At 37.7% G+C, this 22,465-nt stretch overlaps 2 protein-coding genes across 3 annotated transcripts in view; one reads left to right on the top strand and one right to left on the bottom strand.

Moving 5' to 3' along the window:
• Macc1 (MET transcriptional regulator MACC1) overlaps window positions 1-17,212 on the bottom strand; it is a 255,637-nt gene extending 238,425 nt beyond the window's left edge. The window contains exon 1 of the mRNA XM_031357692.1: window positions 17,120-17,212. The gene's annotated coding sequence lies outside the window, so the exon portion shown is untranslated. The remainder of the gene's footprint in view (window positions 1-17,119) is intronic.
• A 151-nt stretch (window positions 17,213-17,363) lies between these two features.
• Window positions 17,364-22,465, top strand: part of Itgb8 (integrin subunit beta 8) — an 84,067-nt gene continuing 78,965 nt past the window's right edge. Inside the window, exon 1 of one of the 2 annotated variants that reach the window (XM_031357696.1) lies at window positions 17,364-18,679. In XM_031357696.1, coding sequence (XP_031213556.1) covers window positions 18,550-18,679 — 130 coding nt within the window. In that variant the 5' untranslated portion in view covers window positions 17,364-18,549. The remainder of the gene's footprint in view (window positions 18,680-22,465) is intronic. The other variant, XM_031357695.1, reaches the window with a different exon arrangement.

Genomic DNA, 22,465 nt, shown 5'->3' with positions numbered 1-22,465 from the left:
ACTAGTAGTGATGTATTATTTTTAAGTATACAGCTAATATGTTTGGAGTTATTTAATATTTATATTGAAATGTATTTTCACTATTGCTGTAGAGGAGCATCTACATAAGACTTAAATCAATTGTTGTTTTATATCAAACAACTTTTATAATACTCATTTTTATTTTTATAATATTTTATATATTTTAAGGAATACAACAAAAATATATTATAGGTATTGAAGGGGGTCTATGGGAGGAGCTGTGGTACAAAAGGGGAACAAGAATGTGATTCAATTCTATTTAATTAAAATATGTTTTTAAATGTTAACAAATTCAGATAAATTGAAATCATGTAACTTTTCTGATAATGCAATAAAAGTTTTAAAAAAATGGGAAAAAAAAAGAATTTCTTATTCTTTCTGTTCCATCACATTACCAGTCTAAACCAACTTGCCAAATCCTGCTCTAGGTAATTATTTATGTCTACCATTTTCAACCAGGAGTGACTGATGCCCCCCACCCAAAGCATTGCCAATATCTGAGGACATTCAAAATGGGCATGCCTGGCACTGAAGAGGTGGAAGCTAGGAATGGCACTAAACACTATATAATGCACAGCCTCTACCCAACAACAAAGACTCAGAGAACAGAAAGAGTGGCCCAGGTAAGGAGGAATGGCTCTAAGCTATTGAGTTCTTGCCCAAGATTTTCTGCACTATGACCTAGGTCTGGTGTTTTTCAGCTAAGACCTAAAGAAATTGATTGTAACTGTGTATGGAAGAGAGGTTTAGAATACCAAATATCCATTTTTTATCTATTTAACACCATAGTATGAATGTTTGTGATTCTCTAAAGTGCATATGTTGACATTTAATTTCAATGTGATACTATCAAGAGCATCGCATTGGGAGGTAATAAGTTCCCATGACTCTTATAAGTGAGGTTCACGGTTTTGAAAGAGGTCCCACATCATGTTATGTCATTTCCACTAGAAGGAGCTATCTTTGAGAAAGTATTCCTCACAAGATACTGAATTTCCTGGTATCTTAATGCAACACTTCTCAGACTTCAGAACTGTAAACAGTTCATTTCTATTTTTTTTCTAAATTACTCAGTCTATTGTTTTGTTGTAATAGAGAAATAGATCAAGACAGTGAGCTCAGACATGACCATAGGTTAGAAAGACTTTTTCCAAACCTGACCCCTAATTTTAGATATTTTTGTTTCAAAAGTACTGGTTACTAACACCTCTTATTCAGCTTTAATGTTAGCCAAGCATTCATAAAAGCATTGGACCTTTTACTCAGAAAATGACTCCTAAACTAGAGGAGAATATCAGAGAAGTCCAGACTTCTACTCTCCCTCTGAGAGCCTTTGGCTTCCAGGATTTGTACTCAGTCTGCTCTGCACTGGCAGGGAGAAAACAGGAGGCCAAAGCTCATCCTTTATTCCTCTGCATGTATCTGGAAAGGAAGCAAACTCAGGGTAATTGATTCTTGTTAAGCCAGGAGCAGCTCCATTCAGCAGATGCTGAATAACTGATTCCAACACATGTTCAGTATTCTGTTTACCTCTCATCAATAAATGAAACCAGCTTTTCTTACTACAGTGCCCACTGATTACCTATGAAGTATATAAAAGTGCCACTGTCTGAGAAATCTACTGCTAGAGTGTCAAGCTAAATCAAATCAATTTAAGGATTTATACAAAGGTGGCTGATGGAGTGTTACTCTAGGATTTAGTCCACTCTTTTGTGAACAAGGCATACCTTGGCATTCTCCCATTGCAGATGTGTCACTATTTGCATCACATACTATGCAGATGAAACTCTAAAACTGATGGGTAGAACAACAGGAAAATGTGAAATAGCCTATGATTATCATAATTACCTCAGCAAAATGTGTGATTTGTCACAATGGGCTTTTCTAAGCATGTTGTTACATTATACTTATGGTAAGAAGAAGAATCAAACTGTTTTCCCTTCAAAGTTTATTCATCAAAGAAAAACACCAATTCAGTCAATTGCTCAGTAATTATCAAGTTGTAACTTTTCTGTTTTTTTTCCTTCCATTAAAGCCAAAACCAGAAAGAACTTTTTACATCACATTTATGTTCACTGCATGTTTAGAGTAGCTATTAATAGCACTAATTGCTAAAAGTCAGTCATGATTAAGGACATGGTTACGTTTAATCAACCAAATTGAACTCCACCATCTGCAATAGTAGTTTTGGGCCAGTTATATCTTATGACTTGGTTTCCTCTTCTGAGAGGAAGAGCTGTATCTCATGACAGCAATAATAGTCATGAGTACACAGTTGCCTCTATGGACTTATCACAGAATGGACAGACCTGGGTAACCCCCAGCACAGAAGTCATACTTGAGAACTCAGTGCATCTTCACATCAAAGTCTATAATGAAACTTTGCTTTCTTTTGTAAACTTCAGACATGCATTTCCAACTGCCTTCTGGAGATCACCACATGAAAATTTCTATTCTGAATGATCTTCCTATCTCTTGAGTACTCTTCAACTAAACATCTTTATCACTTTACAGAGACTGAGAAAGCTGATCTTTTTCATCCTTCTAAACATGGACAATGCTTCAACTATAATTTCAGTCATCATTGCCCTCTCTTCTCTACAAACATATTGTTTGATAGCAGAATGTATAAAATATTTCAATTGACTTGAAATCCTTACTAATTTTTAGCTTTTTTGATGTTTTAAAGAATATTTTCACCAGGCAGTGGTGGCACACGCCTTTAATCCTAGCACTTGGGAGGCAGAGGGAGGTAGATTTCTGAGTTAGAGGCCAGCCTGGTCTACAGAGTGAGTTCCAGGACAGCCAGGGCTACACAGAGAAACCCTGTCTTGAAAAACAAACAAAACAAAACAAAACAAAAGAATATTTTCAGTGGTTTCCTGAAGGGATTTGCCATAATGTGTTACTGAACATTGCATAAATATTAAAATTCGAGGCTGTCTAGCTGTGCATACACCACCTCTTTAGCTCTCCCTTTATAGCCACATGGAAAACCATATTATTATTTACTTGCAGGGCATAAAGTCAATAGGACGAAAAGGATAGGACTGCAGACCTAGTTTGATAGTCAATAATGTATACCAGGCACATTTTGCTAGAAAAGGTCCTCATCAAAACAGTACTGAGTGATATTTATTCACAACTGAAAATGCCAGTTTTCTTTCAGAAAGATTGATAGCTTAATAAGTGAAATATATGAAGACTCAGGAAGCAATGTTCTATAATAAAATCAATCTCCTGGTCACTTGGTCTCCTATAAAGTAAAAGTAGGATATTTTTCATTTCCTAGTTCCCTTCTCTATTTTATCTATAGCCAGTATAGATGACATTAAAGGGGTCACATATTTCTGGCTTCTTTTGTATGTGACCCAAACAAAAGGCATTGGCAGGCATTTGAAGGGTGGGAAGAAACTTGGGTCATCGTACTTGTTAGCGTGCTTTTCAATGCTGTCCTATGGCTTCATTTTCCCTTGGGGAATCCTCCCTCCCCCCCCACACACAACATACAATGTGTATGGATATATTTCTTGTAATATTTCTTTTTCTATTTCTCCAGGCTATGTGTACTAAATATTCCCTACTATTACTTTCATGGAACACATTCCTTGTGCTTTTCCTTACAAACTCCCTACAGTCCTAAAAATACAAGTTGCTTTCTCTTTCTTGAGACTTGACTTTAAATGCTATTTCAAAGGATATAATCATTATTCAAGGTTGAGATCCTTACTATACAGTGTTCCATCAATTCCTTTAATTCTCCCATCTCTGGATCGTCTAGTCTGTCTTAATATCTTTTCTTTTGTCTTTAGACTATCAAATCCTCTCCCAACACTCACAGGTATGTTTCCCTTCTTGACAGTAGTCAGAAATTTTTCCCTAAACCTCTAGGCTTAAGGTTTCATAAAAGAAGTTCACATATGACCTTCTAATTGGAGAATAAGCTTCTACAGTCTGGTAGAAAAGCAAAGCTATTTGACAGTAATCATTTGGAATCTTGAGAGAGTCTGTCTTTGATCTAATGACATCAGCTTTGCAGTTTTTTCCTAAAAAAAAACAAAAACAACAACAACAACAACAACAACAACAACAACAACAAACTTAAATATTTAAGGACTGGAGAGATGGCTCAGCAGTTAGGTTAAGAGCACTGAGTGCTCTTCCAGAGGTTCTGAGTTCAACTCCCAAACTCCCAGCAACCACATGGGGCTCACAACCATCTGTAATAGGATCCAATGTCCTCTTCTGGTGTATCTGAAGACAGCTATAGTGTACTTATATAAATAAAATAAATCTTTTTGTAAAAAGTAGTTTGGATAAAGATCCATACAAATATGCTATCAATAGTCAAAAGGTCTAAAGAATCAGAATTTATTATAGGGCATGCCAAGTGTCTTCTGTTTGCCTGACTGTCCCCAACCCTCAAGACCAAGACCAGCCTTTTTCATGCTCTGTCTATACCTCTACTACCGCTGGATTTGAAATGAGCATCACAGTGAGATATATTTATAAAAGATTGAAGAAGTAAAAAAGAATAAAGTATGAATCATTTTTCCCTGTCTCTTCCATGCAGGTGACCTAGGACTGGCTGACTTTTGAACAAATGGGGAGAAGCATGTCCTGAGTCTTCCACCTTCAATCATCCCTAGGTTTGTTTAGTAAGGCATCCTCCTTTTGTCATTTAAAATCTAAGAATAGTGACTCTCCTCTCAACACTGCTTCTAATTCCAAATACTGTGTTCTCATAGACACTTTATCCCACACATGTAAATTGTCATTTTATTAGCAAACTTCCCTCCAATTATCCAGTTAATAGAGATTTTGCTAATAAATATGGTAGAATTAAAGAACTAATTTAAATCTACAGAGAAACAATATATTATTTCTATAGACTTTTATATGTCATAGAAAGATATTCATAATTGCTAGAAAAATGGTGAATCCAGTCTAAAAGCCACTTTATAGTTGTCCTAATTTGGGCTATTATTGCTCTGATTTAGCATCATGATCAAAAGCAACTTGGGGAGGAAAGGATTTATTCAGGTTACACTTCCACATCTGTAGTCCATCACTGAAGGAAGTCAAGACAGGAACTCAAACAGGGAAAGAACCAGGAGACAAGAGCTGATGCAGAGGCCATGTAGTGGTGCTGCTTACTGGCTTGCTCCCCATAAAATTATCCAGCACCATAGGTAAAGCAAACATGATGAATATGTAACCATTCTCCTATGTTTTCTATATCAATATATTATTTGAAGGGAAGGAATCTCAAGTCAACGTTTCTCTGTGTAGCCCTGGCAATCCTGGAACTTAATTTGTAGGCCAGGCTGGCCTTGAAATCAGAGATCGACCTGCCTTTGTATCTCAGGTGTGTACCACCACTGCACAGTCACATATTCTTTTTAATGAAAACAACTTTATATATATATATGTATATGTATATGCATATGTATATGTATATGTATATGTATATGTATATGTATATGTATATATGTGTGTGTATATATATATGTAGCACAATTATAAAAAGTGTCTCTGTCACACAGACACACACACACACACACACACAGAAAAAGAGAGAGAGAGGGAGAGAGAGAGACTGTGTGTTTTTGACTATCAAATGTGACAAAAAGAAAAGGGAGGAAAATGTCTAGCTAAGCATGACACTTACAAAAAGGCAAGTGAAAGTAGCAGAGACCCAGGATCCTGGTCTGTAGAATGCTGGGTGGATGAAGTTGGAAAGTAGTAGGGGAATTTCACAGAAAAGGGCACTGGGAATACAATTTGGGCTAAGAATGTCCAAGATTTCAGTGTTGGTACTAAAGTCCCTTTTGTGGCCTGGGAGAGAGACAGAAATCTGACATAAAATGAATTTTAGATAAGTGGTTCAGATTTCAGTGTTTCAGAAGGAAGACTCTAAAGCACTGTGAAGAAGAGATGACTGAAAACTCCAAAGACTGACAAAGACTGGCTAAAAAGACTTCCTAAAAATATATTGGTGGTAAACTGTATAGGAAAAAAGTATAATCAGATCATTATGTGATTATATTATTGGTGAAATATTAATATTCAGAGGCATCCAACTGGTCAAAGAAATGATCAATCAAGAGAGGCCAAAGAAGAAAACAAAGCATACGTTTGATAGCCCTAGATGCTCCTTGCGAAGGAGAATGAAAATCCAAGTAGGGCTTGCCCTAGATGATCCAGCTCTGATCACCCACTGAGAAGACCTAAGTACAAGTATGGGTTCTGACAGTTATAGGTGGACTGACAGGCTTCAGGTACTACTGCTCTTTCTCCTGAAGTCCATGGCCATTTCTTCACCTGGCCCCAATCTCTGAAACAATACATCCCCATTCACTGTGAATTAGTTGTCACTGCAAAGCAGGGAAGTCTATGTATAAGGATGTGCTTTTAATGATTTCCCAACCCTCATGGAACATCCTTAGGGTTTCTACCAAGTGCTATATCACATTATATTATAATAAAAGAATTAAAGCAAACAAGCAAACAAACAAACAGCAAAAAACATTCCAGAATCCAATGTATGCCACATTCACAAAGGTTTTTTTTTCCCAAAAAGAGACCAAACTAAGATTTCTCTCTAATGCTCAACTAATCAAGAATAATTACACACCATTCATGAAACACTATATGCCAATGCTATAGCTGTACTACGTCTAAGGGGCTCAATATTAAGTTAAATAAGCTTCCTTACTTCTAACAACTAAGAAATTTGGAAAACAGAAAATACACAGGCTTAACCATGGAGCAGCAGTCATGGTACTTAAGAGTTCTCACACTGGCATGGAGCAGCAGTCATGGTACTTAAGAGTACTCACACTGGAAGTGGGAAGTTTGATACAGGCTATAGAGAAAATCATTTTCCAGAAAACCATGAGTGAAGGTGAAGAAGCAGGAAGCTCCTGATAAATTCAGGGAGTGACAGACTGCTTGGTATAAAAATCAAGCAAACAATGGTGTTTGGAAGGCCTTTTAACCCAAATCCTAAGAAGTAGGCTGGAGGATTGGACAATAAAATCCCTATCATTTTTTATCGATTGTGATTACTGGATTGCAACTTAACTATTTTAAGTAAAGGGAAAGATGATTATGACTACAATATTTTAAAAAGGTCTTTTTGTAATATACCAGTTGTTGTCAGCAAAAAGATTTTTACAGGACTGCAGCTGACAAATGACAAAAGTTACCCAACATTCACCTATAAAACAGAAAAATAAAATACAGATGTGCCTGAAAACCTACTCATCTCTTCCACTGCTTTAGTTTATCCAGGGTTCTAAGAACCCAAAATATTGTTTCCATCATGTGTTATAATTAAATGTCATACTGAGACACACATATTTATAAATTCTGAATCTTTAGAAGTTTCACTCCATAGATGTGCAGTTAATGTTTCAAATATTTTAGAGATTTTATTAGATGCCACTAATTGTAAAAAAGATACAATTTAAAATTCTACTGTGAGCATTTTTTATTTATTTCAATCCTCTATATTTTGAAGTCATGGTATTTGTTGCATAATAAAGTTATCTCGTCTTTGTGAGAGAATGTTTCTCTATGTAGCTTTGGCTGTCTTGGAACTCATTCTGTAGATCAGGCTAGCCTTAAACTCACACATCTATCTCTGACTCCTGAGTGCTGGGAACATCTTTTATCTTAAACTACATTTTTATAACCAGTGACACTGAACTACTCCCATGTGTCTTTAAGCATTTATATTTCCTCATTTTTACAAATTCATCTGCTCTAGACTAAGTATTTACCTTTTTCCTGCAATATTTGTAAACATATAAAAATTTAGAAACTCATTAAATCTGTTACTTGTTCTTATAATATTGACTAAATTATTTTTATATTTGTTATTGTTTATTAATATTGGTAATTTTCAAGGGTAGGGTTAGGTAGCCTCAAGGTTTTATACTACAGCATTTAATCTACCACAAACATTCTGGTAAAAGTATCTACTTAAATATCTTTTCTAAATAGCTATAATTTATTAAATCACATCTTCTCAATTAGTTTGTGAATAATGTTTTATGTTATATTAAAATTGATTACTAATGTTAGGATTGTTTCTTCAGCTACCCAGTTTACCAATTTAGTAATTGAGTCATTTTTTTCCAAAAATCTGATTTAAATATATCTGAGAAGAAAGACTCACTTTCACTAATGTTTGTATTTTTCAAAGAGCCTATCACTTTATGTATAGCAAATGTTCAATAAATAGTTATAGGTTTACTAAATGAATGCTTAAATTCAATATCCAATGATTAATTCACAAAGAATTTCCTTAGTATGTTAAAAGGTCACATTCTTCAAGGTGAACCATGAAGTAATTTTGAAATTAGAGAAGGGGCTGATGTTGGCTGAATGCCAAGTCTAAACATTCCATGTGAATTCAATTAGAATAATTTAAATTTTGTGATGACTTCATTCTCTAGAGGCCATGTGATCATGAGAAAATGCTGAAAGAGATACTTTTGGCCCTGGAATCATTGACTTATCGAGTTTTAGAAGGGCCTGTAGCTGTGAAGTGATTCATGACTGCCTCCAAATACCACAGTGGCTCAACAGATAAACTATGTCAATGGGAAGCGCAGTCTTTATAATATCTGCAGATACCTCTGTTGGAGAGCCAGCTTTAGGCCTTTAAAATTACTACACATTTGAAACAATAGCATATAATGATTACTAAACACTCATTTAATTTCCTAAGTACTTAAAAGTTTAAACTTTTTTTTTTTTTTTAGCTTTTCCAGACAGGGTTTCTCTGTGTAGCCCTGGCTGTTCTGGAACTCACTCTGTAGATCAGGCTAGCCTCGAACACAGAAATCCACCTGCCTCTGCTTCCCAAGTGCTGGGATTAAAGGCGTGCGCCACCACTGCCCGGCAAAATTTAAACATCTTAAATTTGAATTAAAAGGTAATGTTATAAACATGCATCCCTTTGTGAACACATGAGCCAATATGTCCATCCTATAGTTGTACATCAAGTTAATACTGGTATCAGACTGAAGATTTAAGAATAACTTTGTCTGACAAAGAAGGCATAAAATTAGATTGTCGTTAAAGATGCTTAGGTTACAAGTTTCTATAAAGACAAGCTTACTACATGTTACTATGCATAAATAAGTAAATGGATACTGGGAGAGAAAAGTTTACCACTCAGCAAAACAACAGCATTTCTTTTGCTTTTTTTCTTCACAATATGCAAGTCTGGTGATAATTTTTACATATTTACACATTATAAAATTAAAATAAGTATCCCTACCAAGTTTTTAAAAACTCTAAGTGGTTAACACATGATGAATTCTAGTGCATTTTGTTCATGGTCTTCCTTTTAATTTTAACAATTATCTTACTGGGTAGTTTCAGGTGTGGTACGTATATAAATATATATGAGTGTGGATGTATGTTTAGGAACTATTTTTTTTAAACAGCTTTAGGTTCATACCACAATTAAGAAGCACATACAAAGAATTTCTATATAACTGTGCTTCTGCATTTATACAGCTTCCCCTATGACCAACCTCATACCACAATGATGTTTTTGATAGAGTAATACCATATTTCACCTGCAGTTCACAGTTTATATTGGGGTTTAACCTTGCTGTTCTACATCTTGTGGATTGGCACTAATGGGACATGGCATTTTGTCCACCCTTGTATAGGACACTTTCACTGCAGTAAAACATCTCTGCTCTTGTTGTTCTTTCTAGCCCAAATAAGTTCTGTCAACCACTGTACTTTATACTGTCTTCATAGATTCTTCTTTTTTAGAATGCTATGTAGTTAGAATCAAATAGTATAGAACTTTTGCAAATTGTCTTGTAATGGGAATTTCTAGTTTTGCTGGAGACTCAGCTGTGACATGTGATGTTTTCCTCAAAGCTGACTTATGAAAGGATGTTTTGCTGAGGCAGACACGTGAGAGGATGTGTTTTGTCGAGAATAGATATGTGGTGCTTTGCTGTAACCTATCTGGTGAAAGAGCATATGATATTTTGCTGGAGCAGACTCTTGAGAGGACATGTGATATTTGAAAGAATATAAGTATAACCCAACTGACAGTGAATGATGCTCTGGCCTTGATTTACCTTGCTGTCTTTGCTGAGTATGCTCTGGCATTGGTTCACCTTGCTGGTCTTCCTTGGACTTCACTGATGGTGGTCTTCACTGACCACACTCTGCCATTGGTTCACCTGGCTTTCTTCACTGATCTTTGTTTGTTGTGACTTTGTAGAAAGAAACACACCAAATAATTTTTGGTGGTGTTCCAGCTGCTTCTTGCTGCTTCAGAGGACTTGTGCTGATTGGTGGAGACACATGGTTTCTTCTGGCTCAAGCCACTGCTGCTAATTCATGTTCAGTATTTTGCTAATAGATGGATGTCTAGCAATGGAGATTAGAATCACACCCCCCCCAAAAAATACTTCTAAACAGGTCCACATTCCCCTTTCCCTATTAGCCGTCTTCCTCCCCTACCTTTGGTTGGCAGGCTATAAAGGAGTTTGAAGCATTTAAGAACCCTTATTAAAGTAGGTTTTGAAAAGTCTTAGCCTGCAGGACCTTCTTTCATGTAATAATATGCACTTAGGTTTCTCCATATCTTTTGTAGTTTAATAATGTAGTTGGTTTTAGTGTTGATAAATATTCCACCATCAGGATATATTATGTTTTACTTATCAAATGATTAGAAAACATCATTTTGAAAATTTATTGAATTTATCCTTTGACAATTTCATATATTACAAAGAGCTGATTGCTATAACCCTTTGACCCTTGCATCTCTCTCTTGCCATCTTCCCTACAAGTTATGTTTTGTGTGTTTCCATCTATTTCTTTTTCTTTTCTTTCATTTTGTGAGATCTCTACATTTAACTAAGATCATCTGTGTGACTATTGGTTTGGAACTGTCCAGTGAAGTCCTGTGATTTCTTCAGTAGGTTCACAACTAAAGACAATGATGGTCCCCCAAGTATACAGATGTAACCAATCATCTAGCAAAGACAGGTAGTACTATGATGCCCTCCACAATGTATGATTGACTCCTAATAGTCCAGTCTTGTGTAGACTCACTGAAAACAGCCACATATGCTATGAGCTCATTATTACACAGGTTGTGTTGTGTCTAGAAGAAAACATTTTCACAGCTTTTGAAAGACATTTTGATTGATTCCAAGTTTGGGAAATTATGATTTAAGGTGGTGTAAAAACCCATGTACTGGTTCTGTATAGATATAGTTTTCAGCTCCTTTGAAAATATAACATCAAATATGATTACTGGTTCATTTGGTTTATAATAAATGCCAAACTATCTACAAGGAGTAACCATGGTACTTTGGAGTACCATGAGAGCAATGAATAGTAGTAGCTCCTGCTGCTTTACATCCTTACCAAATTCTGGTAAGGATGTAAAGGGATTTTATCCATCATAGAAATGTCATGATGTACCATTTTCATTTTCCAATTCTGGTAATTATTTTAATGTCATCCTTGCAAAATTGAATAAATTGAGGCATGGAGAAAAAAAGGAATTTGCTTATGATTCAATAGCTACTAATAGCAGATTCAAATAAGAAATTAATATTCCAAAGTTCTTGTAATTTTTGTTGTGGCTACTTTATAGATAGACAAGAATAGAATTCAAATTTTCATACTCACAGTCTCAATTAGGTTCATCATTGATGTTATTTGAGTTATCCCTTGAGACAAAGAAACATCAGGGACAGTGGAGAAATGAGAGAGACAACTTCTGAAATGTGTGGATCTATTACAGTTTATTTTCATGGGGGGAGTTTAGGCGAAATGTACTTAGTGGTGTTCAAACTGTGATATGATATATATTCCTTCTGTTTCAGAATGGCCTGAGAGACTATTCTTTGTTGTTTGGGAATAACATTTAGAGACTGAAAGTCTTCAGAAATTTATATAGCAATTTGAAATTTTAGTGACACCTATTATTCTAATAATTCATTTTATTTTATTTTTATTAACCTATGACGGATAGAAAATTATTTTTGAAAACTATTCCAAAAATAGTGTAGACCATAGGTCCCAAATGATTCCATTCACAGGACAGGGAACTGAAGTATTTACACCTTACTTCCATATGATCAATTGCAGTTAAGAGAGTATCAATTCACCAGCATTCCAAGCTATATGGTTACCAGATGAGACAAGAGGCAACCCTGATAGCACCTGCTATAGGCTTGAGCCAATACAGAATTTCTCAAACTTTAGAGATGGATTCAAACATCTTTGCATTTTTAGAATTCCCACAAAAATGAATTGGAGGCTAAGTAAGTATCACTTTACTGCATGCTGAAAAAAAGGAGAGAAACAAAAGGATAAGAATAAGCTAGAATAAGACTGTGAACAGATAAAATATTCCAAAATAACATATTTTCCACAGAGGGATCCAATAGCAATAGCTCCTCCTTTTCTTCTCCATTCCCAGTGTTCCGGTGCAATGACATATAGCAGAAGTTCTGAAAGTTAGAGATTTGATTGTAAATCTTCAGCAATTGATTTACAGATGATGGGGTGATTCAAACTCTTGTGAGTTTGACACTTCTAAGTGTAGATATTTGAATGAAAATGGCCCCCAGAGGCTCATAGGGAGTGAGCATTATTATGAGGTGTGGTCTTGTTGAAGGAAGTATGTCACTGGTGGATGGGCTTTTCAGATACTCAAGCCAGGCCCAGTGGCTCACCCTCTTTTCCTACTGCCTTCAGATTCACATGTAGAACTCTTTGCTACCTCTCAAGCACCATGTCTGCCTGTAAGCCTTCTTGTTTCCTGCCATGACAATGGACTAAACCTCTGAACTGTAAGCCAACCCCAATTAAATGTTTTTAGAGTTGCCATGGTCTTGATGTCTCTTCACAGCAGTAGAAACCCTAATTAAGACAATTGGCCAGCATCTTCTCTGTTCTGTAGCTTTAGTCAACCCTGTTCTTCCAGCCTGATGCTGATTCTGTGAGCTTCCAACTTCCTCCCATTAAAAAATTAATAAAAGCTTATAGCATTTACAATACTATTCTATTACTTGAAACCAAACGTCATCACTAATGTGTGGTGGTCCAAGAAAATCAGAGCTCTGATTCTTGCATGCCCAAGAATTCTTTAAAAATTGGAGCTATTCTCTTTGCCTGCTTGGGTCTCAATTTCTACATTTGTACAAAGAGAAAAACTGAGCAGTATACATGTATGATGGCCCCAAAATAAAGAGTTTTTAAAATCAAATAACTGGTATCCCACTCTAGTTTCTGGAAATTTCTCTAGGGAAGAGCTTAACATTTAAGTGTTAAATGTTAGAAAACTTAGAATGTTTTCTAAGCTTAATCATGGAATCTTGTTTCAGAAAACAATAGCAGCTCATAGCCTTAATCATCTATCATCTACCTTTATAAGTAAGATACTAGTTTCATTTCTCTCTCTCTCTCTCTCTCTCTCTCTCTTTTTTAAAATTGCACCTAACAGACTTTGTTTCTATTGATGACAATTTTGAGAAGTCTTTATTTAGTTATTATCTATAGGCTTCAATAGTCATGAGAATAGAAATACCATTCTAAGAGCTTACTGAGATGGTTGCTGGCCTGTATACAAAACCTACTAATTCAAAATCTCCTGGAACAGAGAAAGAATAAAATTTTGTTAATATTTTATGATGGTTATGTGGTAGATACTCTTCAGCCCACACAATAACAAAATAGTCTAAAGAGGAGTACTTTTCAATGCTTCATGTGCTTCCTCAGAAGGAGCATCTAGATGTGATCATTATCATGACATAGTCCAATTTTTAGATCATTTTCATCTCTTATGAGCTATAGATGAGAAAAGCTTATAGACTTGTGATGATGCCCTGAAAAGCTATCCAGTAGCTCTAGCCTCAACCTCAAAAGACATAATACTGAAGTGTTAATATAGCTGTGGATGCAAGTATGAAATAAGTCATTTGGGAAAAAAAAAGTCAGTTTCATATTTACATACTCAATAAAAATCTCTCAGATGTGTCTGTCATTCCTACTACCCACACAGCTTATTCATCCTCACCATAAACTGCATTGCCAAGAAATTAAGGTTAAGGGAGTAGGGTAGAAGCTTAAGTAATCTAATTTTATGACTTATTAACAACTCAAAGAGTCTAATGATTCAAAGGCTGGAATGAATAGCTAGAATCTTATTTTAGACTATCTATGAATTTCATTTGCTCTCATTACCACAAATGATGAAAAATTAGCTGTCAGAAATTTCAAAGCAAGACTGAGCAACATAATAGAAAACAGGAATTAGTCATCATTTGAACATTTTTTTTGTTAAACTTCTTCAGGTAACAATGGAGATAATAGTTTATTTCTTTATAGTATCATGTCTATTTTTTTTTTTTTACAAGAGAAAGTATAAATTGTGTGCCCAGTGACACTTACTGAATACAAGTACACCTTTGTCCCTAGGTTATTTGTTGCATTTATTATAAGAACACTCAAAGATGAACTGCAGAATTTCAGGAGTAATTATATTTTCATAGCTAAAAATGTTTTAGATATCTTCCTCATATCCGTAGGCTCACAGTCTAGTGTCTAGCACATTATTTTATTTTTATTTTGATAACCAGAGTTATACTATCTTTCCAACAGAAAAGTAGTGGCATGTAATGCTGTGGTTGTTCAATAACCTTTAAAAATTGGCATTGGGGAGTTTTGGGTGTATGCATAGTGGTGTTTGTACTTGTGTGGTGGTTGTTCGTTTTGCCAACTTGACACCATCTAGATTCACCTGAGAAAGGAGTCGCAATGAGGAATTATCTTCATTGGCTTTGCCTGTGAGGGGTTTTCTTAATTGGGTTCACTGATGTGGAAAGACTCTCCTGTGGGGAGCGGTGGAGCTGAAGAGGCATTCGCCATGGCAAAATGGCGCCTACTTCCGCTGTCAACTCCTAGTAAACAACTGTTTGCGCATGTGCATAGAGTGAAAAGACGCCATGTCACGTGGGGTGATGAGTGAACAGCCAATCATGGGCAGACACGCCGCACTGTGGTGTATATAAGCAGTGCTGATTATTGGCTCAGCCCCTTTTTTCCTCTGGATGAGGGCAATAAACGTTTGCTGCAGAAGGATCCTAGTGTCCACGTGTCGTCTTCTTCCCGGAGAGAAGACTGCGCAGGCCACACTCTCCCTGAATTTAGGCAACACCTTTTCATGTTCTGGCCCAGAATAAATGAAAGGAGAAGGGGCTCTGGGTACTGCCTACCCTGAATGATTTGCTCTTTGAAGTTTCTGTCAACTTGATTTTCCTTGAAATAATGGACTGTCTCCTTCAATTGAGAGCCTAGCAAATCTTTCCTTAGGTTGATCTTATGAAAATATTTATACCACAGTGATAGGAAACCAAACTGAGACAACTTGTCAATGTGCCAACAAACATGTATCATGGCATATATATGCATGTGTGAGTTGCATGCCTGTGGGTAGAGGTTGACTGAATGCTTTTCTCCATTTCTCTTATCGGATGCTTTTCTCAGTTTCTCTCCATCTTTTGTTTTTTTAAGACAAGGTCTCTCATTGAACCTGGAATTGATGGATTCAGCTAAACTGGCTGGCCAATGAGCTTTGGAAATCTATCTGGTCTCTCTGGAGCTAGGGTGGGAGGTGCTCCCATGTCAAACTTTTTATGTAGGTTGTGGGGATCCAAATTCAAGACTTCATGCTTGTGTGACATTTACCAACTGCAGTCTACCCCAAACCCTGGCATTTATTTTCATGTATTTTGTGGCCCAAAATGGCTGCCTTTTGAATGACTTTCAACCTTTCCCCAAAGAGATTTGTTTTATTGTTTTTTAATCTTTCCACACAGTATGTTTGACTTCATATGTAAAGTATATCAACACCTAACAATGTAAAATTATATATGGCTAAAACGTTAATATATCAGTAATTTCACAACACAGACTGGATACTATTGAGATCAATTTGTTATCTTTGTTGGAGCTTTGCACTGTCTCAAGGGTTGCTGCATTACCTAGGTTTGCCACATAATTTCAAGAAAATAAACACACTTCTTAGCTGAACAGTCTCTAACCATATCTGGGCTATGCTAGGTTTGTGCTCTACCCTGTCTCAGCTACTTTACAGGGCCTTCATAGACATTTCGATGAAGATAACCAGAAAGAAATTTGAAAAACCAAAGAATGAAAATTTGAAAATGAAATATAGTGGCTTAGAATTCTGTTGATTGAGATCAGTCGTTGAAGTATGGATTGCCCTCTTAGCTTCGAAAATGGTCCTCCTTAACAGATCTAGAACACTTTTCTAACTAGGTTCTTGGCTTTATTGTTAGCCCAATGTACAGTCCACACCTGAAGAAAGGGGAGTTTTCGATGTTGTGGTTTATTAACCAGGTACTTTCCATTCACTGTCAACAATTAGAAAACAGAAAGAATTTTTTAAAGAGGGTGGTTGGTGGGACCTCCTACTTGTTTTCTTTACTCCAAATAAGAAGCCGGAAGCAATTAAGTAAGGAGGAAAAACCCCCTATAATTCACCTTGACCTGGGTGGACTGGTCTGATGCCTGTAAAAAGCAGTGCTGTGTAAACCACTAACAAGAACTGTGTTTCTTCCTTCTCCTTAAGGTGTCCTTGGCGCTGACAAGACCTGGAGAGGCAGCTCTACTTTCTTGGCTGTCCAGTTTAGCAGCGCTTCAGCCTCAAAACTGCAAAACTGAATTGCAAGCGTGCACTCATTCACTCTTCTGCTGCCATCTGTAACTTCTTGTTTCCTTTTACTGAGAAGGTGGCGTTTAAGGTCAAAAGATCCATTGTAACCAACAAAAGGCCAAAGAACCACAAACAGACCCTGGGAAAAAGCTAGGCTGTCCCTTTCAGGGCTGAGGGTCTACAAAAGGAACAACGAAATATATCTGATAGTAGAATACATCTTGTCTAAATCTCCAAGGGCTGGGAAGACCCTAGACAGATTTGGGATTGGACACAGGGCGAGGTCTTAAAGCTGCAAGGAAAGTGCATACTCCGAGAGCAGTGTTGGGGGAGGGGAGAGGCCCCGAAACCTACTTTGTATGCAGCAGCTGCGGGCCAGTGAGGATTCCTGAACAAAGGAACACGCCGCACGAGGATGAAATGTTGGGGTTCATGCTGCCACTCGAGCTGCGAGAAGTTTTCCACCTATACCGTTATGCAAACGTTGGAACTCAGGATTGGGGGGCGGGAGGGGGGGCGAGGTGAGAGAAAAGAGAACTCAGCATGCGATTCCTGTTGCGCCACTACGCACCAGGAATTCTTGAGAACGTTGGGAATGGCAACTATCAGATTCGAGGGGGGAGCAAAAGAGCAGGAGTGAGCAAAACAAAGAGCGAGTGTGGGCCGTGGTGACTTCATGCCTCACCAATGTCCCGCCCACGCTACTCTGAGCTGGAGCTGTTTGCTGCTTCTGCTGCTGCTGCTTCTGCTGCTGCTGTCCTGGGCCGCCACTGCGCTTGCTGGCGACCCTAGCAAGGAGCACTGTAGCGTGGGGAGGTTTCCTAGCAACTCTCAGCTCGGAGCAAGCCCAGCCACCCGAAAGCTGGGAGCCCCCACGGGGGACCACTGAACTAAAGCGCCCCATCCTTGCCCATCGCCTGCCTCTCTTCCCTCTCATCTTCTCCGGGTACAGCCCAGAACGCATCAGCTGCCAGGGTTCTGGGTGGCCAGACGCCTGAGCCGACTGAGTCCGAGAAAGGACAAGGGTACGCAACTCCCTCCCAGCGAGGTGCGTGGAACGTACCCTTTTAGCCTAGTAGGCAACCGGGATGCCTTGTTCGTTGCCCGCGGGTGCAGACCGGAGCTTCTAGGGAGCTCGCAGAGCTGCTCTCCCAAGCTGCTGGCACCCGTGTCTCCTCTCCCGACTATCGGGACGCTGCCGCCTTGACTTCGGCTAGCTGCGACTAAGTGGAGTTGGCCTCTCTGCCCACCTGTGGAAGAAGCTAGCGTCGACTGACGCGCCATCAACTTCCCCACCCCCTTAGCCGTCTAGCCGTCCCCTCCCACTAAAGCAGAATCACCCTGTGAATTACATTAGGGTGGTTTTCCCCCCAGCCTCAGGCTTTGTTTGGGTTTGATTGTGTTTGGCTCTTCGCTAAGCTGATTTATGCAGCAGAGCCCCATCGGCTGGGGAGAAACAAAAGCTCTTTTCTTTGTCTGGGAGCGGACTGTGGAGCCCGTACTTGCTTCGCCCCCGCGGGCCATCGGCTGTCCAAGGAGGTGCTTTTGGTTGAGACTGCAAGCCCCGCTGTGCGGAGCTGGGAGGGCCTCAGGGGCCCTGAGATGCGGAGAGCTGCCCTGGCCCGAATACCTGTATCGCCTACTCAGAGCAACTGGGTCGGTCAACCCGGCCTGTCGAAAAGATCCTAGAGACTCTCAGCCCACCGGCCTCAAGGTGCGCTCTCAAGTCGCGAGAGCGCATCAGGAAAGCAAGGAGGCAGTAGGCACGGGGCGGGCTGCTTTGCATGATGTGCGGCTCGGCCCTGGCTTTTCTGACTGCTGCACTGCTCTCCCTGCACAACTGCCAGCGACGTCCAGCCTTGGTTCTTGGGGCGGCCTGGGTATTTTCACTTGTTCTCGGACTGGGCCAAAGTGGTAAGTTATTTTACTTTGCTTTCTTCCCTTCTCCCAAAGTCTTGGGCTGGTATTGAGAGCTTATGTTCTGGACATCGCTGACAGGTAAGTGGTAAATGTCAGTCCTGAGACTTCTGGAGGGCAGGTATGTAACAAAGTTCTCCATAAAGAAGCCATAAAGAACCCCTAAGTGACAGCAGTAGTCTCAGTGCTGGGAAAAGTTTATTTGAGTTGAAGTTTGGGAAAGAGTCTGTTGTACTTACAGAACACAATTTGGGGGGTTCCAGTATTTCCTGAGGATATCACTATATAGTCTGTATTCCCCAACTTTTCACCTTGGGTTCGGGGCATCATCCACTGAGCTGCTGTGGCTAAGATGGCTTATAATAGGAAAGAATCTTCCATTTATTGGTCTATGAAAAAACAACGTTCAAGTTTGTTCTGCCATAAAATTCAGCCTGAATGAATTTAATGCCCTTGAGGAATATCCATTCATGGTTTAAGCCACTGGCCTGGGGTGGGGTGGGGGAGAACATTTTGGTTGTTAAATTACTGTGGCTAATTGATCTGTCCCCTAAGTTCGGTCTCTGTTACCTAGAGGTCACCTCTCTGTAAACTTTTACTGTCTTCATCTGTAAAACAGATAAAAATGCCTACCTTTCCCAAGACATTTATAGTTGGACAGTGCATGAGAGGGGGCTTGGCACTTTCACATGGTAGCATTGTATTCTTGGTGACTCATGAAACAGAGTAAGTAATAACAACAATTACCAATCTAAGGATCAAATTTACCATAGAGGCCAAATGTTTATTTTTGCAAATGGAGTTACCATTGCCATACTTAATTTTTTTTTTCACTTTTCTCTTTAGGTTACTAATCCTCTAAATTTTATTAGACTCTTACTGTAGTCTCTCAACCTGAAAGGAGTTTTAATAGCCTCACTTCTGATGTAAAACTGAAATTTAGTCCTGTACTTTGAATTGGTGTGCTGGCTTTCTTTCTGAAGTTAACTAAAGTAAACACTTATTTAAAGTTTATAATGGAAAAGTCCAGGTAACTTCTTTTAATTATTGCATATATAGTTGTCTAACATTAGTTTTGGTTGAGATCTTCCTAGTTAAATGAAACAGGACAGACTAGAGTCAACTTTAATTTTGTAGTTATTTTGAGACTGTGAGATTTCAAAATAAGTGAAACTTAAGGCAAAGGAAAGAATCATACTCATTATCAAGTATCTTTTGAGTGGAACATGTGTTTGCCACAGCAGATTTTCCACTGAGCATAATTCCGTCCTATGTCAGTAAGTAAAGTGTTCTAGATTTAGTAAACATTCATACCAGTAAACTGACCAAAACTTATGTCAACAGAATATATTTCTCATTCACCTTTAATCTTTCCTAATAACAGGGGTTTTAAAAAGTTCATTGTGCTTGTAGAGATAAGTCAAGTTCCTGTGTACCCCTAAGATATTTCCATCCAGTAACTATTATTGATCTGAAGCAAATATTATGAATGGGCTGCCTTGCACCTGCTGACCTGAAAAGTGAATGCTTATCTGAAATCAAAACAAGGCATCCTTTTCCAGTCTCTGTCAATATACAAAGGCTTCTGATGTATACTGACTTGCATGGTAGTTTAAAACATGAAAAAAATTTTTAAATTATAGCCAGTACTACTCAGCAAATTAGAGATCAGTGTAAACAGCTGTACTTTGTGATACAGCTACAAGTCTTAAATTACAGGTCTTACTGTGCAAATTAAATGCTTAAAGCAGAATAGAAGTTTAGGTATCGGTTACAAAGGAAATCTTGTTCCCATGCCCAGCAGTTTACACCAATCAGATGCTAAGGGCTGTAAATCCAGAGTGAGAAGACTAGCTACACAGCACTTTGGCTTTAATTTTTAAAGAACAAGTTATACAAATGCACATTAGACTTCTAGTAATGTGAGCAGAGGGAGCTGAGGGTAGCTAAATACTGTGGGTAGAGGATATTATGAACGAGATTCAAAGGTTTCTGATGTAGAAAACATTACTCTAGTTTCTTTTAATTTTCCCTCGCAGAAAATAGTGGGGACTGAAGACAATTGAAGTCATCAATGTCAATATTAAAAAACTGGTGACTAATGATTTTCCATTAAATAAAAAATAGTGAATATTGAAGAGTTATTGCAGAAACAATTTATTTCTATATTTGCTAACTTTAAAAGATTAAAACTAATTTGTCACCCAATTACATAGCAATAGAAAAATGATACAACCTCAAAACTCAAAATTTCTTTAATAAATGGTAGCTATTATTGCAATGAGATTTCATTTTCTTTTTATTTAGCTATTTTTACTTTTTCCATTGCAATCAACCTACAGAATGAGCTTTGCTTTGTGACAGCAGCTGATATGGTTTCAAAAATGTAAGTGCTTTGAAAGAGCTTCGTGCTTATTTCATCTCACTATACTGAGTCCTTTTGGATAGCTTTATTCACCATGAGTTCTGCTCAACTCAGATCTGGTGACTGATTGTCAAATCTGTTATCTAATCCTTAGTTATTACTCTACTAGACCTTTCATAAATTAGGAAGTTGATACTGCCCACCCAACAGTTAGTTTTTAAGACCTATGATCTCCTAGGTTAACTGTTTTCTCCATCACTGATTTTGATTCTTGTTCATTCAATGAACTCCAATAACAGCAGTGGCTCTGGAATCCTCTCCTCATTTCTTTCTTTCTTTCTTTTTTTAAAAAAGATTTATTTATTTATTATATGTAAGTATACTGTAGCTGTCTTCGGACACCTCAGAAAAGGGCATCATATCATTACTAGTGGCTGTGAGCCATCATGTGGTTGCTGGGATTTGAACTCAGGACCTTGGGAAGAGCAGTCAGTGCTCTTAATCACTGAGCCATCTCTCCAACCCCTCATTTCTCTTCCTTATCAATACAGACACCCAAGTGAACTGATCTAGCCTTGGTGTTTTAAGTTGTGTTTCTATGATGACACCATGTAGCTATCTATCTCCAATCTTGACTTCTTATTGGATCTCCAGAGGAGAATGCAAATTGTCTATTCCCTATTGTGTGTCTAAAGACAAAATCGATCTCTATATATTCAAAACCAAATGCCTAATTTTGTCTCCCAAATTCCTTTCACGTTCTCTTAGTTCAGTTAGTAGTGAGTCAGATTCTTGGTAGTTCAGACTTAAAAGTGAGGACAACTGATCAGAGAGCAGAATTTCTTAGAATACATTTGCCAGCTGATCACTTTTAAATGTATGCTTCAGTTTGAAAGATATATTATTTACTTGTGAATATATATGCCTACCAAGCTAATTATGTCTTTTATACAGAACTACAAATTAGTTGGCATCAAAATAAGCCAAGAAGAGTCAACAGAAACAGTTCATAAAAGAAAGGGAAAGTTTCAAATAATATTAGGATAGGCAATCAAGATAAGTATGATAGTTTCAATTCCAATTGGACATTTATGAGAATTTAGAAGTATCATGATATAAACACTAAATTATCTTTCAAATTTTTACATATTACTATTTTAAATAAAAGTTTCTTGCAGAAAACACAGCACGTGAAATAATCTTGTCTTTGTTCTTTACATTTACAGACTTTTAAACTTCTAATGATTGAATCTGGAATAGACAGGGATAAATAATTTCTTTTTAAATTCCTCACATTGCTCACAGACAGGCTCTCTTGGGTCTTTTTATGGACCACAGAAGTATAATGTTCTGTTTTAATCTAAGATTTTCAAACTTTAACAAATAAGCTCTGTCCCTCTGTAGTTTTTTTTTTTTTT

Source organism: Mastomys coucha, unplaced genomic scaffold, assembly GCF_008632895.1.
Source record: "Mastomys coucha isolate ucsf_1 unplaced genomic scaffold, UCSF_Mcou_1 pScaffold6, whole genome shotgun sequence".
Taxonomy (NCBI): Eukaryota; Metazoa; Chordata; class Mammalia; order Rodentia; family Muridae; genus Mastomys; species Mastomys coucha.
The sequence above is the reverse complement of the archived record's forward strand: the minus strand, read 5'-3'. Positions and strand labels throughout refer to the sequence as shown.